The sequence below is a fragment of the Mixophyes fleayi genome, chromosome 4 (assembly GCF_038048845.1).
Source record: "Mixophyes fleayi isolate aMixFle1 chromosome 4, aMixFle1.hap1, whole genome shotgun sequence".
Classification (NCBI taxonomy): domain Eukaryota; kingdom Metazoa; phylum Chordata; class Amphibia; order Anura; family Limnodynastidae; genus Mixophyes; species Mixophyes fleayi.
In genome coordinates this window covers 218,723,327-218,737,840 of record NC_134405.1, presented here as the reverse complement: position 1 = coordinate 218,737,840, position 14,514 = coordinate 218,723,327, and the positions used below count along the sequence as shown (strand labels likewise).

Here is a 14,514-nt window from a genome sequence, read left to right as displayed (position 1 = left end):
CCTGCACAGTCTGAAATGCAGGAACAGTAAGCAAATATGTCCCATATGCTGCCCTCCCAATTCGCCTCTGCCAGCAGCTTTTACGCTGCGGTTTCTAGTGTAGGAGGGGTCAGAGTGCTGCACTGTACTACTGAGCTCTCCACCGGACATCGCAGTAGCTAGGAACCTGTATGGGGACATATGTGACAATGGGAGAGCATATGTTACATATGTCCTCGCCACTATCTCCTTGTAACATATGTTCTGACACCTTTCTCCCCTTGGACACATATTCTGCTATGGTCAGTGATATTTCCAGAAGAATCTTACATATGGATCTGATACAGTAGCAACATCAACAATCCTCACTGTTTAAAAGAAGAATAAAATTCATTGTCTGGTGCATTTCAATTAAATACCCTAAATTTCAAAATCCAGTCAGAGTTGCAATTAACCAATCATCAATTAACTGCAGCATGGACTACAAGACAACATTATAAACATCCAGCCTGAAACCAAACTTGGGGATGTGCGTTGAACCCTAGACGATACCAGATGACTAAGGAAAGTGTGTAAAAAAATAATGTCTATATATATATTATTTTACAGGACACTGTAAAGGAACATAATTTATCCAATGTAGTGACATTTCCCTTACTATCTGAATCTCATCAATTACACTCACACAAATGAATAGATGATCCATAATAAAGGTTTAGAGGAATTAAATATATTAGTATTTATCCTAAATACTGTGTATGTTTGTTCTTTATACTCTGGACACTGAGTTAAGCTGCAAATCGTGCAGTTGCAAGTGGCCTCATACAGTACATCAATTACTGAGATAGGAAGAACATACAGTAGCTGGCCTATGCACACACATGCTCTAATCAGGGATGAGAAAACCGGCTGCCATCTTTTCATTTATCAGGATGATAAAAAAATATGACATTTACCAAGTTGTTTTATTCTAAGTAATGTAAACGGAATAAGAAAAAAGACTATAGACATATGGAGTGATAGGCTAGTGCAGCACAATTGCACATTTGTTAGCTAAAAGCAAACTTCTTAGAATTTTACAAAAAAAATGCAAAATTTTCTAATTTCCTGCCCATCTGAATGGCTTTGTGTACACCGTGCATCATGGGCACATATGTAATTGGAACAAAACCAATCTAAGTACTGGCTACCCATGTTCCGTAGCTGCACCTCTTTTCAGTGTATACAGTTGTAAGCCAGAAACAATGGAGGACATATAGGACAACTACTATGCAGGTAAGTGTGCAAAAATGCTGATACCAATCAGATTCTAATAGTTAAGAAAATTTAAGAAAACACCTATGTATCAATTTTCTTAATGCATCCTTCCTACATTGTGGACACATAGTTGTGCAAACTGCTTCCCAATGACATTCTCAATTCAAATCGTCAGACAGGAAGCCTCAGGGGTATATTTACTAAACTGCAGGTTTTAAAAAGTGGAGATGTTGCCTATAGCAATCAATCCCATTTTAGTCATCATTTATTTAGTACATTCTACAAAATGACAGCTAGAATTTGATTGGTTGTTATAGGCAACATCTCCACTTTTTTTAAACCCGCAGTTTAGTAAATATACCCCTCAGCCTTTTAAAAGCTGTAAGGGCCCCTGCAAATGAAGGAAACATTATCATTAACCCAACCCCCTTCTTTAGTTAATCTAAATATCAGTCTTGCACTGTCACCATATTAATTTTGCACATGTGTGCTAAGACAGACGCAATGCCGACTCCTTCGATTTACACTCTCAGGGCCTGATTTAGAGATGGACGCAAGGATTTTTGGCCAAAGATCCATTTCAGCTTGCACTCCGACTGAGACGGATCTCCCTCTTGCACCTCTCTGAGCTTAGAGAGGTGGAACGGGGAAGTTAGTGGGCGAGCCTAGCCATGTAACATGCTATTTTGAGCTGAAAGCAACTGCAGATAGGTCTCTAGGAGACGTATCTTTTGCGGGTGCTTTCAGCTGGTGCAATAGACCTTGATGTATTAAAAAAACAAAGTAACAAAATAATGAAATTTAAAAAAATGAATGCATCCCCTCCCAAACAGCATAACCAACCCTTGTGCTGTTTGGGGGAGAACCATTTTTATTTTTTGTTTACTTTTTTTATATAATTATCTGCTTTACAGGGCAATGTGCATGATACACTTGCACACCAGCCCATAAGGCAGATAAAGAGGCGTGTTTGTGCAATTTGCACAGTATTCTAAGTCACACAGATCTAAAGATCTGTGCTACACTAAATACTGTGTGTAAATTACGGGATGCAATTTACACTTACGATTTCAGTGTAAATTGCGTACAACTTTAAATGAGGTCCTCAGACTTGATATATGCACCCATTCCCCACCAATATGTGTGTGAAAACCTGCAAGTGTAGGTACACAATACAAACTATCACCATCATCATCATCATTTATTTATATAGCGCCACTAATTCCGCAGCGCTGTACAGAGAACTCATTCACATCAGTCCCTGCCCCATTGGGGCTTACAGTCTACCTTCCCTAATATAGACACACACACATAAACAGATCGACAGACAGAGAGGGAGACACTAGGGTCAATTTTGATAGCAACAAGGATTGCAGTAGCCCAAAACTTGAAAAATCCATCTCCTCCAATTATTAGCTTGAAGATTGTAGCTAACATACAATACAGCCTTGAGATGGAAAATCTGAGTATACTTTATTTCACTTGTGCCTCTTCTCATATTATTAAAGGGTTCAAATTTGGTTACGTGACAGATGGAGAAGGCTCCTCAAATAACCAGTTAAGCAATAACTCATACGTCACATAATTCAATCTAGTTGAGCAACATCTTTAATATGCTACGACAATGTATAACAGCATTCTGTAGCACTGTGTCTGTTACTCCCCTGGTATCCCACCTATTATTCCATGTTGTTGTATTTGTCCTTCTCCCATTTTTGCTTTTAGTATCCACCAACTTTTGGTAAAAATTCAATAAAAACTATTGATGTAAAAATAAAATTAAAACATTTAAATCTAATTTTTTGACCCAGAAACATTGCCAGATTATAAAACCATAATTTCAGGTCCAGATATGTTTTGTCTGATAGAAAACACAGAACTATTAAAACTAAATTTGAATTGTCCATAGGCTGAGCATGGTGGTATATTGCAATGTGAAACAATTTCAAAATGTTTTTTTATTCACAGTAGTTTTATTAAAAGAATAATATATGTATGATGCTAAAGCATAAACTATTAACACAACTTTCCACACTGAAAAATAAAAACATAATTTAATGATTAATGAAAACCTGAAATGGGTGATATGTGGTGACAATCCACTAACTTAGAAAATTAAAAATGGAAAAGATCTGAAACAGGGTGGGACCGTTAAAGACAGTGGCGCATCCGAACAGGGGCAATCGGGACAATCAGGTCAATCCCCCCCCCCCTTTCCCCCATAACAGTAATCTACATACCGTTGAATTGCAATCGAGAGGTCAGATCAAAGAGATGGAGTGTGGCAGTGAAGGAGGGGCGTGGCTATGGGGATTATAATGGGGATCGGCCATGTACTGCCTCATCCAAGTCGGATTATAGCCTTTTTTGAGGTGGGCAAGAGTAGAACAACTAATTAGATCATTAACATTTTCACAGCAGTACTGAAGATTTCAGGAGATGTGTTCTGATCTTGTGAGAAGCAGGGATGTGTTCATACATGAGGACGGGGCTACATCTGACAGGGGTAGTGTCATAATGTGAAAAGGGGAATAAAGGTCACCAGGAAGCCACAGACAGTGTTACAGGTTGGAGGATGGTAATCGAAAAGCACAGAGTAGAGATGGCAGGGGCAAATGCAGGATTTGTAGAGGGGGGTTTCCACACCACGCCACCAGTGGGCGTAACCAGCATGCATTGGGACGTGGCTATAATGTTAGACAGTGCTTGGCTCCTCTCCAACTCTTCCTATTCCTATAATATACATGGGCAATGCTGCATGCACTACTGTTAGGTGAATGCAGCTCTCCCTTTTCAAACAGAGCCGTGTGAAGCGGGGGCAGGGTCCAGCCACCTCAATTATACAGTGCCCCAGGTTTGGAGTGCACTGTATAATTCTGTACACTTGACATAAACGTCTGTACACTTGACATAAAAAGAACACAGTACACAATTAACATTGAAGAACGTATGATACAAAGATATAAGACCAACAGACATAGTATTAAGAACAGTGCAAGTGTAGGAGAGGCAGCCAGAAGAGAATAAAGAGAAAATTACACACAAAATTGGACGCGACAGACTTAGTCTGGGGTTAGCATTTGGGCTACATGGATGTTACGGTTCTCAGGAGTTTTCTATCAGTCATGGTTAGTGCTGGCCTTCCTAAGGCCAGCACTATCACTGACTGACAGAAAACTGTAGGTTGTGGGATCAAACGCGTCTTTCATCATCATCATCATTTATTTATATAGCGCCAACATATTCCATAGCGTTTTACATTTGGGGAGAAACATAGTAAACTAATAAACAAACTGGGTAAAACAGACAAAGAGGTGAGAAGGCCCTGCTCGCAAGCTTACAATCTATGGACTTTGTGGTAGGAAATTTAGATTGTAAACTCCACTGGGACAGGAGCTGATATCAATGACTAAATATTCTCTGCAAAGTGCTGCGTAATATGTAGGCACTATATAAAAAAAATTGTTAGTAAATAAATCAATTTATACAACATCGATATCATAAATACATCTGATAATTCCAAAAACAAAATGCCCTGGCTAGTTTTTGAAGGTTGTTTTTTTTTTACTTTTGCTGTCTCCATCAACCTTATCAGCACTCCCTAATTGGGGACAATAACAGGAAACGCTTGTAGGTGTTGAGCTATACCGAGTAGGTGTAAGTGAAAGAAGATGAATCCTACACAGAACTTGTAGATCAGGCAAAGTGAGAAAACACTCACAAAGCTATAAGTGATTACTAATTGTTCAATGCACAAAGATAAACACACATTTCACAAAGTAAAGAGATAAAAGCGCAGTACCGTATATTTTCCTGTGAGAATTGTATTCTCAATGGTCGATCCTGAATCTTTTAGCAGTGCTCTAACCCTGTATTGCGTAATGATGCCGTTTGCCTGCTGCGGCCGCCGCCAGCTAACAGTTATGAAATTGGCTTCCACTTCTTTTGCATTTAAATCAGATACAGCGCTGGGAACTTGGATTGGAGAAAGAAAGAAAAGAGGTTAATAAATAAATAAATAAATTACTCACACAAAACAAGTAAGTATCTTAGCAGCAGTATTTTATAAGCATACCGTTAAGCTTTCCTAGCGTCATAACATAAAAACCATGTTTGGAAAGCTCTCAATGTAGTCAAAGTAATGTATCATTTAAAATTGGTCAGCATAATATGACACAGTAATAATAGATCAGAGTACCTGTAAATATATTGGGAATCCGTGTAAGTAATGTATATTGATACTAATCAGTATCATAGTTCTTTAAGTCAACGTGGACCTAGATATCCTGGTCAGCTCAATAATCCTAATAATCCTATGTCTGTCGACCCAGGATCGCGATAAGAACAATTTTCTATATATATATATATATATATATATATATATATATATATATATATATATATACACAGTGTAAAAATGCTATGGCAGAAAATTGAATGGAATGTGTTAAAACACTACCACGCATGTTCAGAAAGCACCAAATCCGCCTGCATCTTGGAGGCAATTACCACTTGCGACAGCTTGCGGCTCACTACAAGAGAATGGGAGGAACGCGGAATTGTGAAGGTGTGATCCTGTTAATATATCCTAGTTGCAGTGAGGCGCAGACGCAAAACACGTCAAAACAGGGCTAAAGCTGTGCGGCAGGAATTAGGTGGCGCAAGCGTTAACTAGCTGCAGGAACTGCTCGCAGCTCGTTAGGGTATTAAGAGTGGGACGCGACTGGGGTTGCATGTCACTCGTAATACCCTACCAAGCTGCGGCACACTCCCACTCCTACACTTCTTAGACAGACTTTGCGTCCGACTCTAAATGAGGTCCCATGTGTACATATATCGTGTCATTTATTTATTTGAAAAATAAAATACTAAATAAAGAAATAAGTACAATAATATTTTAAAGAACAATATTGTGTTAATGTTTGGTTTGTTGCTTTTGTTGAAGCCCACTGTTCCTGCCTAAACAATCCCACACAAAAAGGACCATTAAAGGGAGCAGCAAACAAAGGATATCACTTCACAGCTCTTAATCAGCACAATTAGAGTCTCTTTTATTTGTATTATGGCTATACAAAGACTATTGACACTCAATTAAGATATCACAAGTACAGTAAGCCTGAATCCAGCCTGAATAAGTGCTACTCTTGAACATGTAAAACTTTTTAGAGAGCTACCATACTGTGCTGACCTGCACCAAACACACACTTAATGATGTGTCAGGCTCCGCCCTGCAGCTTGACAGGGGAAATAAAAGTGTTGATGCTAATCACCACAGTAGTGTACAAAGGTCAATATCACACCATTGTGTCAGCTCATCCTGATAAACAATTAAAAGCTTGTTGGACACCTCTAACTAACAGGTCTGTGTGAGGACATAAGTCACCATTGCTGTTCTCATGGTCAAATAAATTACATTGTTATATACAGATTTTATGGGATTTTCTTTGTTTATACTTTGTATCAGCAATATAAATACATAAGGACTAAATTAATAACATTGTATAATGTAGACAGTGTACTGTATCACAGTCAGATATTTGCTTTAATTTTCTAAACTACGTCTAGAGAATTGTATTTAGAATCTGATTGGTTGCTATTGGTTACAACACATTAATGCACACTGCACCATTGTATTAAATAAGACCCACTTAGCCTTCACTCCTTAGTGCTCTGAATGGAGTTTATGATCAGTGTTACTAGTCTCAAGGTATAGCTTTAAGTGTCAACATAAAGGGAAATTAAAATAAATTCTACAATTGCACACGGCAGGATAGAACGTGAAGAGAAGTCCTAAATTATTCATAAATAAGAACATTATTAGGCGATTATATAACCGACTCCTGGCTATTACATAATCAGTTTCCCACAACCAGAGGAAATAGTATGTTTTATACATAGTATTACAAATGTACACTGTACAATACAATGTATCTATACACTATGTCATGTAATAAAAAAACACACTTCAATCATGCTATGCTCTTTCACCAGGAATGTGAGTCACACTCATAAAGGTAGTGATAACAGTTCGAATGCATTATATTTAGATTATATTTTACAGTTGCAATTACTAATTCAGATGATAGTACACATTATATTTTGATATGTCACCTGCATAAACTGTTTAAAAACAAAAGAAAACCGTTCTACTTTTTAAAATCTTATTTTGGACTATTTTCTACAATATTATATTTATATAAAAATAATGTATAAATAGTTCAAAATAAAATGTAAAAAATTAGAACTGTTTCTTTTGTTGTTGTTTTTATGACAGTTTAAGCAGGTGGAAAAAGACAATTCAAAGTGTATCATCTGCATGAGTAATTGCAACTGTAAAATATAATGTAACTATAAGTCATTTATCATGCACTAACTTTAGGAGTGTGACTCACACTCCTGGCGAAACAGAACAGCACATCACAGTGTGTTATATATTACATAGGATATACATTCAGAGCCTCATTTAGAGTCGGACGCAATGTGTGTCTAAGATGTGTAGGAGTGGGATTGTGCCACAGCTTGGCAGGGTTTTACGAGTGGCATGCAACCCCAGTTGCATCCCACTCATAATACCCTAACGAGTTGCAAGCAGTTTGTGCAGCTAGCTAACTGCTTGCGCCACCTAATTCCTGTTGCACATTTTTAGGCCTTTTTTGACGTGTGTTGCGTCTGCTCCTTACTGCGTCCAGGATTTACTTACAGGGTCACACCCCCTGTATCTATATTATACAAGTTCACGCCTTCACAATTCCATGTTCTACCCTTTCCCTCGTAGTGAGCCGCAAGCTGTCGCAATTGTAAATTGCGTCCAAGATGCAGGTGGATATGGTGCTTGCTGCACATGCGTGATAGTGGTTTTGTGGTCAATGTGCCTAAATGGACTTTGCTTCCGACTCTAAATGAGGCCCTCAGTGCAGAGGCAGAACTAGTGAGCTGTGGGCCCCGGTGCAGGGAAGTGGGGAGGCGTGAACCAGGGCCCACAGCTCACTAGTTCCGCCTTTGCATCTGCCGTGCAGTGGGCTCGATTACCTCCATGGGCCCCGGTGCGCCGCACCAATGGGAGTTCCGCCACTGATTCACTGTGTACATTTATAATACTCTATTCTGCACGGCTTTCTATACAATGATAGTGGTTAAACGAAAAACCTCAAGTAAACATGCAAAAGAATACTGTAGGCTGCATTCTAAAAAGCACACTAGAGTTTAGACGGGGCTTAAATGTAAAAAACAAGGAAAGGATAATTAATTTTTATTTATTTGCATTGTAAATGCATGACAATAGCAAACATATGAATGAGCCCATAAAAGCCAATGTAAAAATAAAAATGGTATTACCTTGATTTACTTTCTGGAAGAAATATAAGAATATGCTAAAGTTACTTCTATGATATGTACCCTGAGCTGGAGGTGACAAGAAACATTTATCAAGTGTATTTAAAAAGAAAACAGACTGGGTTCTCATTTTCTTCTCCCTTCTCTGTTCGCTGGGATATGAATTACACTATGATTAGTCATCTGGTTTAAAGAAAATCACCAGGCCATATCCCCATAGTCCTAAGGCACTATTTAGTAGGGCACTATTTAGTTTCCAAAGCTTGGAAACCCTGTTTGCCTGGTGAGAGTATGTTATACATACTTGCCAACTCTCCCGGAATGTCCGGGAGACTCCCGAAATTCGGGTAGGTCTCCCGGACTCCCGGGAGAGCAGGCAAATATCCCGCAAATGGCATCTTGCTGTCAAAATGACGCAATTCTCGGTGAATAGTCATTTTGGCCCCTCCCCCGCGACAAAAAATTCATTTTGTCATGGGGGCGGGGTCAAAAGATGTGATTCGTCGCGCCCCACCCCTCCCACCCTCCAACCACGCCCCCCTGCTTGGGAACTCCCAGAAAGAAGTTTAAAAAGGTTGGCAAGTATGCTGTTATGCTCTCGGCTTTGCATGCTTCCTGCATCTAGCACAGCTGGAGAGCAGTGAGGTATATCAGAAGTCTACCAGGGTTTTAACATGGTGCAGTCTGAGAGCCTGACTCAGAAGGAGAGTTTTGCGTCCCAGAGTAGTTGGCTTCCTCTATACCTCAAAGCTCTCCTGCTATGTTGCCAGGAAGAAACCTGCCTAGGTGAGAGAATAGCGCTTAACATGGTCTTTCCCGAGCAAATGGGGGTACACTTTATTTTTTGCCAACTAAATTGTGCAGAAGGCATGATGTAGTAAAGAAGTAAATAACGTCACCGAACCTTGTGACAGGTCCTATTTAAGCTTTGTATATTTTTATGTATCTACAATGAGTGTAGTCATTAAACACTGGCATTAATATCTACATTTATGATGCGTTTCTAACTGAAGTTAAGTACATGTAAAGGGATGTGAAAAGAAAATCAGTGTACCAAATATTAAAGTAAATATTTGCATTTAACTTGCATTGCACTGCAGAGGGTTGGTTTTGTTTTCTTTTTTGACATTTCTTGTTCCATTTCAGTGCATCTGACCTACGTCAGTGCAGCTGAAAATTTACATTCATCTCAAAACGCATTGAGATGTGGATATTAAGTGGTAAGAACTTCCTGTTTTGTTGCAGATGTGAGTTTAAAAAAATGCAGATTGAACACATTTGTAAACCCATCTAAACCAGTTTGTATGTATTTGTACTTTCAGTAAAATCTGTATTGCAACTATAACACTAGGATGTATGTAGCCTTAATCACTCTGTACAGCAATATTACAATGGATAAGAGTAGAATCAAAGAGACAAAAATAATAACATATAAGCTTAGACTTTGCCCGTAATTATTTGGAGCAGGTTCTTTCCTGTATCCTGTGGTTTTATATGGAAATGCGGGTTCTTTTTTGTTTTGGGTGTACATCAGCACTTTTGTTTAACCTATCCTATCAGCAAGGTTCTTGCTGTACTGCAAGTTCAGAGTAATTAGACCAGTGATGGTGATACACTTCAATGGCCACATGTGTTTCCCTACAAAAGGATCGCGCATTACCCTTGATTTCAGTTATAAACAAATAGCCCCAAAACAACCTCTGCACACCCACATCACTCATTCCAAAATTCCCCCACATGGCCAAACTTTCAAATGAATCTAACTAATAAATATAAAATTTTTCAAGGCTTACAGAATATTTATGCTAGTTTTTAAGCATACATTTTGAACAGATTATGGCAATGAGTGGATAGTTCTTTACAAAGCTCCTATGAATATTGTTAACCCTTAAGATATTGCCGTACAGTTTACAAAACAATAAGCAAATGTTTCACTAATATGCAGTAGTAAAAAATCTACTTATTCACACTGCAGCACATAAAAGCCCCTTTCTTTTATGGATTAAGAATGGGTAGCTGGAGAGAAAGTGTTTTTTCCATGTTTTGTAAGATTGGAACCATCTGTATAATATATTGCACAAAGTTTCACTTTGAAAGCGTATTACTAAATGTTGCTTTGTTTGCTCAGTGCTCAAATTTATTTTAAAAAACATTAGGAGATCACAGTGAGCAATGCTTGGGCATGATGTTATGTACTAGTACATACTGCCACCATGTGGATACAATGCAAATGTCACTGCTCAGAGAGTACAGTTTTGGACTTATTGTTCCTAAACTAAATAAGAAATATTGTCATTATTAACATTAAAATGAAAGTAATATTTCCCACTATACAATATTTTAGATAATCAGTTTTCATTTCAATATTAGTAAAATAAAAACATGAAGTACCCTTAACTAGGATCAGATTACTCAATCAATATGTTTTTTGTGGAGAGAAGGAGAGGGCCTGTGATGTGATTATTATTATTATTATTATTATTATTATTATTATTATTATTATTATTATTGTTGTTGTTGTTGTTGTTTATATAGCACCAATCATATTATGCAGATCTGTACAGAGACTATGTAATCATTCACTTCAGTCCCTGCCTGACTAGAGTAGAGAGGCTCACTGACCCCCGTATACTGGTTTTGGTTTTGGATCTGGATTAACTTAGTGTTTTGGTTTTGGTTTTGTCAAAACCGCCCTCATGTGTTTTGGATCTTTTTTTGTTCCTACATTATTATTAACCACAATAACACTAATTTCAAGTCATTTGCAGTCAATTTAGACCACCTGACAGGCCACAATATTATTTTCATACACTTTCGGGCAAATACTGCAGCGACATGGCTGGATGCTAAGCGACAGAGCAATGACACAAACACATGGCAGTTCCTAGCACATCTAGGACACATTGGCACACAGCAGTGGCAGAAAAGAAAAATAAGGGTCCGCCATCCCTCCCACCTCTCGCTATGTTGGATCTTAAAAAGGAATTAAAAACTTGCGAGATCCGACAACATCACAATGACGTTTTGCCTCGTTTTCATTTCCGAGGGCGCGTCACAGTACCTAGCCGGCTCGGCTCAGTACTCGGATCCCCTAAGTTCGGGTGTGTTCAGTTCTCGAGGAACCGAGCCTGAGCATCTCTAGACTAGAGCTTTCAGTATACATTCCCTACCACACACAGACAAGGGTGCATTTTGTCAGCAGCCCATTAACCGGTATGTTTTTGGACTGCAGGAGGAAACCAGAGCACCTGGAGGAAAGCCATGCAAACACGGGGAGAACATACAAACTCCACCCAGATAGGGCCCTAGTTGGAATTTAAATAATTATCCCAGCGCTGTGAGGCAGCAATGCTAACCACTGTGTAACTATGCTGCCTCCATTCTTCATTAAAGAACAGAATAAAAAAGAGATGAGCAAGAGCTCGCTATGCCTGTATTCATCAGGGTATCAGATGCATAGTAAATCCATCTGGTCAGGAGGCCCTGGCTGTTCTGAGCATGTGCAGAGACCCCGTCCATGCGCAGTGAAGCCAAATAATGGATAACAGTTCTGGAACTGTTAGAAGAATAAATCTAATTGTACCTGCAATAGCAACTTTGTTTCTGTTTTGTGGGCATTCCACCAATTGTGCTTCACCACAATTACGATGGTCTCACGTTTGATCAGAATTATAAAAACAACATTTATTCTGTTTTGCTATAACATTTTCTGTTATCTGCCATTACAATATACTGTATATTTTGCACATTATATATTTAGGCAGCAAGTTATAAACTACTGTAACAAAAACAGATACCTTCAGCTGGAGTGAAAACAGATATATTGGATCTGGGCCCAACACCTGCACTTGTTTCTCCGCTGATGTATGCCTCGTAGCTCGTGAAAGGAGTCAGGTTAGTAAAAGTAAACTTGAGATCTTTTGTGCTGTTATCCAGAACCCGACCTGATGGGAAAAGCATTCAGTTTGTGAGACAAAGGAAATGTTTCATGTGCTCATTTCAGTGTGAAACATTTGCCAGTTTAATGAAGAATATAGCCACATTCTATTAGAAAAGGAGAATCAACATGCCATTGTCCCAGTTCCCACAGCCTTCACCTAACATACAAAACACAATAAGGGCTCACCCAATGTGCTGTTCACTGGGGCTCTAGTGTGAATTATATCATGGATAAAGTTAACATTATCCAGATTACAAAATTACAAACACTTGTGAAGGTTGGAAATAATTACATAAGGTTGGCAATTTTTAGGGTTATACGCATTTCAGGAGTTCTGCAGCAGACACAATAGTTAAATGTGGATTACTTTCTTTATACTTTTTCTTACTTTTAGGAATGTGAGCTTCAGGCATTAGCGAATGGGTGACTAATAAATGAATACACAATATACTGGTGAGATAAGATGACATATTAGGGGAGCCGAGGTTAAGTTTCCTCTGCCAACTATCCTATAGTACGATTTAACTGTTGAACACTGCTGGCCTGATTCATGTTCGAACGCAACCTGAATGCAACTTGCGTTTAAAAAAACAAGCAAGGAACTTAAGAGTAGTTCCGACTGTACTAAAACCCAAACGGATCTCAATATCTGTTTCAGTTTTTTTCTTGATGTAGCTACGCTCTGCCTAAACAATATTTGCTGCATGTTAATTGACAGAACACAGTTCACGATACTTACATGCATATGTGCAAAATAAAGTCTCATCATAATGCATGCAAAAAAAATGCTAGAAAAAAAATTAACTCATAATAATATAATCATTAAAAAAATATGTTTTAACATTTATTTTTTTACATTAAAAACAGAAATCAGGATGTTCATAATGTGTACTATACATACAATGTGTTTTTATACTCCCAGTTGCATGCACATATGCTTTGCTATCTAGTGGCACGCATACAGCTAGTTTTTAATACAAAGACGATGCCGTGACAGTCATCACTACCAGTTGGCACTTACACTTGCCCTGTCACTGGTGCAAATGATACGGCTAAAATAATATGTACCTTAGAGAAGCCCAGGACTTAAATCAGTCATACCTATAATGGCACGCCTTATTGTACATTGCCTACGTTCATCGACCCCTTCCCTCCTGGGTTCAACCATTCCAGTTGTAGATAGTCGTAATTGCTATTTACATTCTGACATGAATTGCATGCAATTGCGTTCATTGAGGTCCATTTCTGATCATGTGGATCCAAATGTGAATCATGCCCTGTATTTCAGTTTTAAGGCACCCAATAACAGCAATGCATAGTGCTGTTATCTAGGCCTACATATTCAGACTCCTATTACCATCTAAGACAGCCATGGGATCTGACTGATGGGAAACGCCTGTAAACTTGTGTCTAGGGATTGAATAACATTCCTAACCTCATACCCAAACACTTAATGTTGGGCAGACTGATTTGCACTGATCTATGGCTGAATTTCTCCTGCATCCTAACTGGCACATTTCCAAAGTGAGAGCCTGAGACCTACTCTGCCTCCTTATCCCCACCCAGGCCTGCACTGTACTTAGCTACTTGAAACTGCTATACTAACTTTACAGCTGTGACTTTTTGATGTGGAGTCGATAACAGAAGTATGAGTTGCAATCAACAACCCATAAAAGCAATTAATCAATGGTATAGTGCAGGCCTTCATTTCAATTGACCTGGCTTCATGCATTAGGCACCCAGACTACACCTATCAGCATTGGTCCCACAGGATAACAATCATGTATGAGGGAAGGCTGCAAGCAATCCATTTCCAAACAATGAAAGGAAAGACACAGAAGTGGAGACCAGCAACCTACATTCTAGGTGACAAAAACCACTACATTGCACTGGTAGTGTAAATGGCTCTAAGTGAAAGTAATGCAGTATATTTCTTATTCTATAATTCCATGTAGAACACCGTAATGAAAGTAATGAACAAATGTATGAAAGTAATAACATTGATT

The 14,514-nt window shown here is 38.6% G+C and overlaps 1 protein-coding gene across 3 annotated transcripts in view; it reads right to left on the bottom strand.

Annotated features, from left to right (window-relative positions):
• PTPRQ (protein tyrosine phosphatase receptor type Q) overlaps positions 1-14,514 on the bottom strand; it is a 357,175-nt gene that overhangs the window by 165,900 nt on the left and 176,761 nt on the right. For all 3 annotated transcript variants that reach the window (XM_075209348.1, XM_075209349.1, XM_075209350.1), the window contains exons 26-27: positions 12,366-12,512; positions 5,039-5,211 (exon numbers count right to left, since the gene is read on the bottom strand). In XM_075209348.1, the coding sequence (XP_075065449.1) occupies positions 5,039-5,211; positions 12,366-12,512 (320 nt within the window). The remainder of the gene's footprint in view (positions 1-5,038; positions 5,212-12,365; positions 12,513-14,514) is intronic.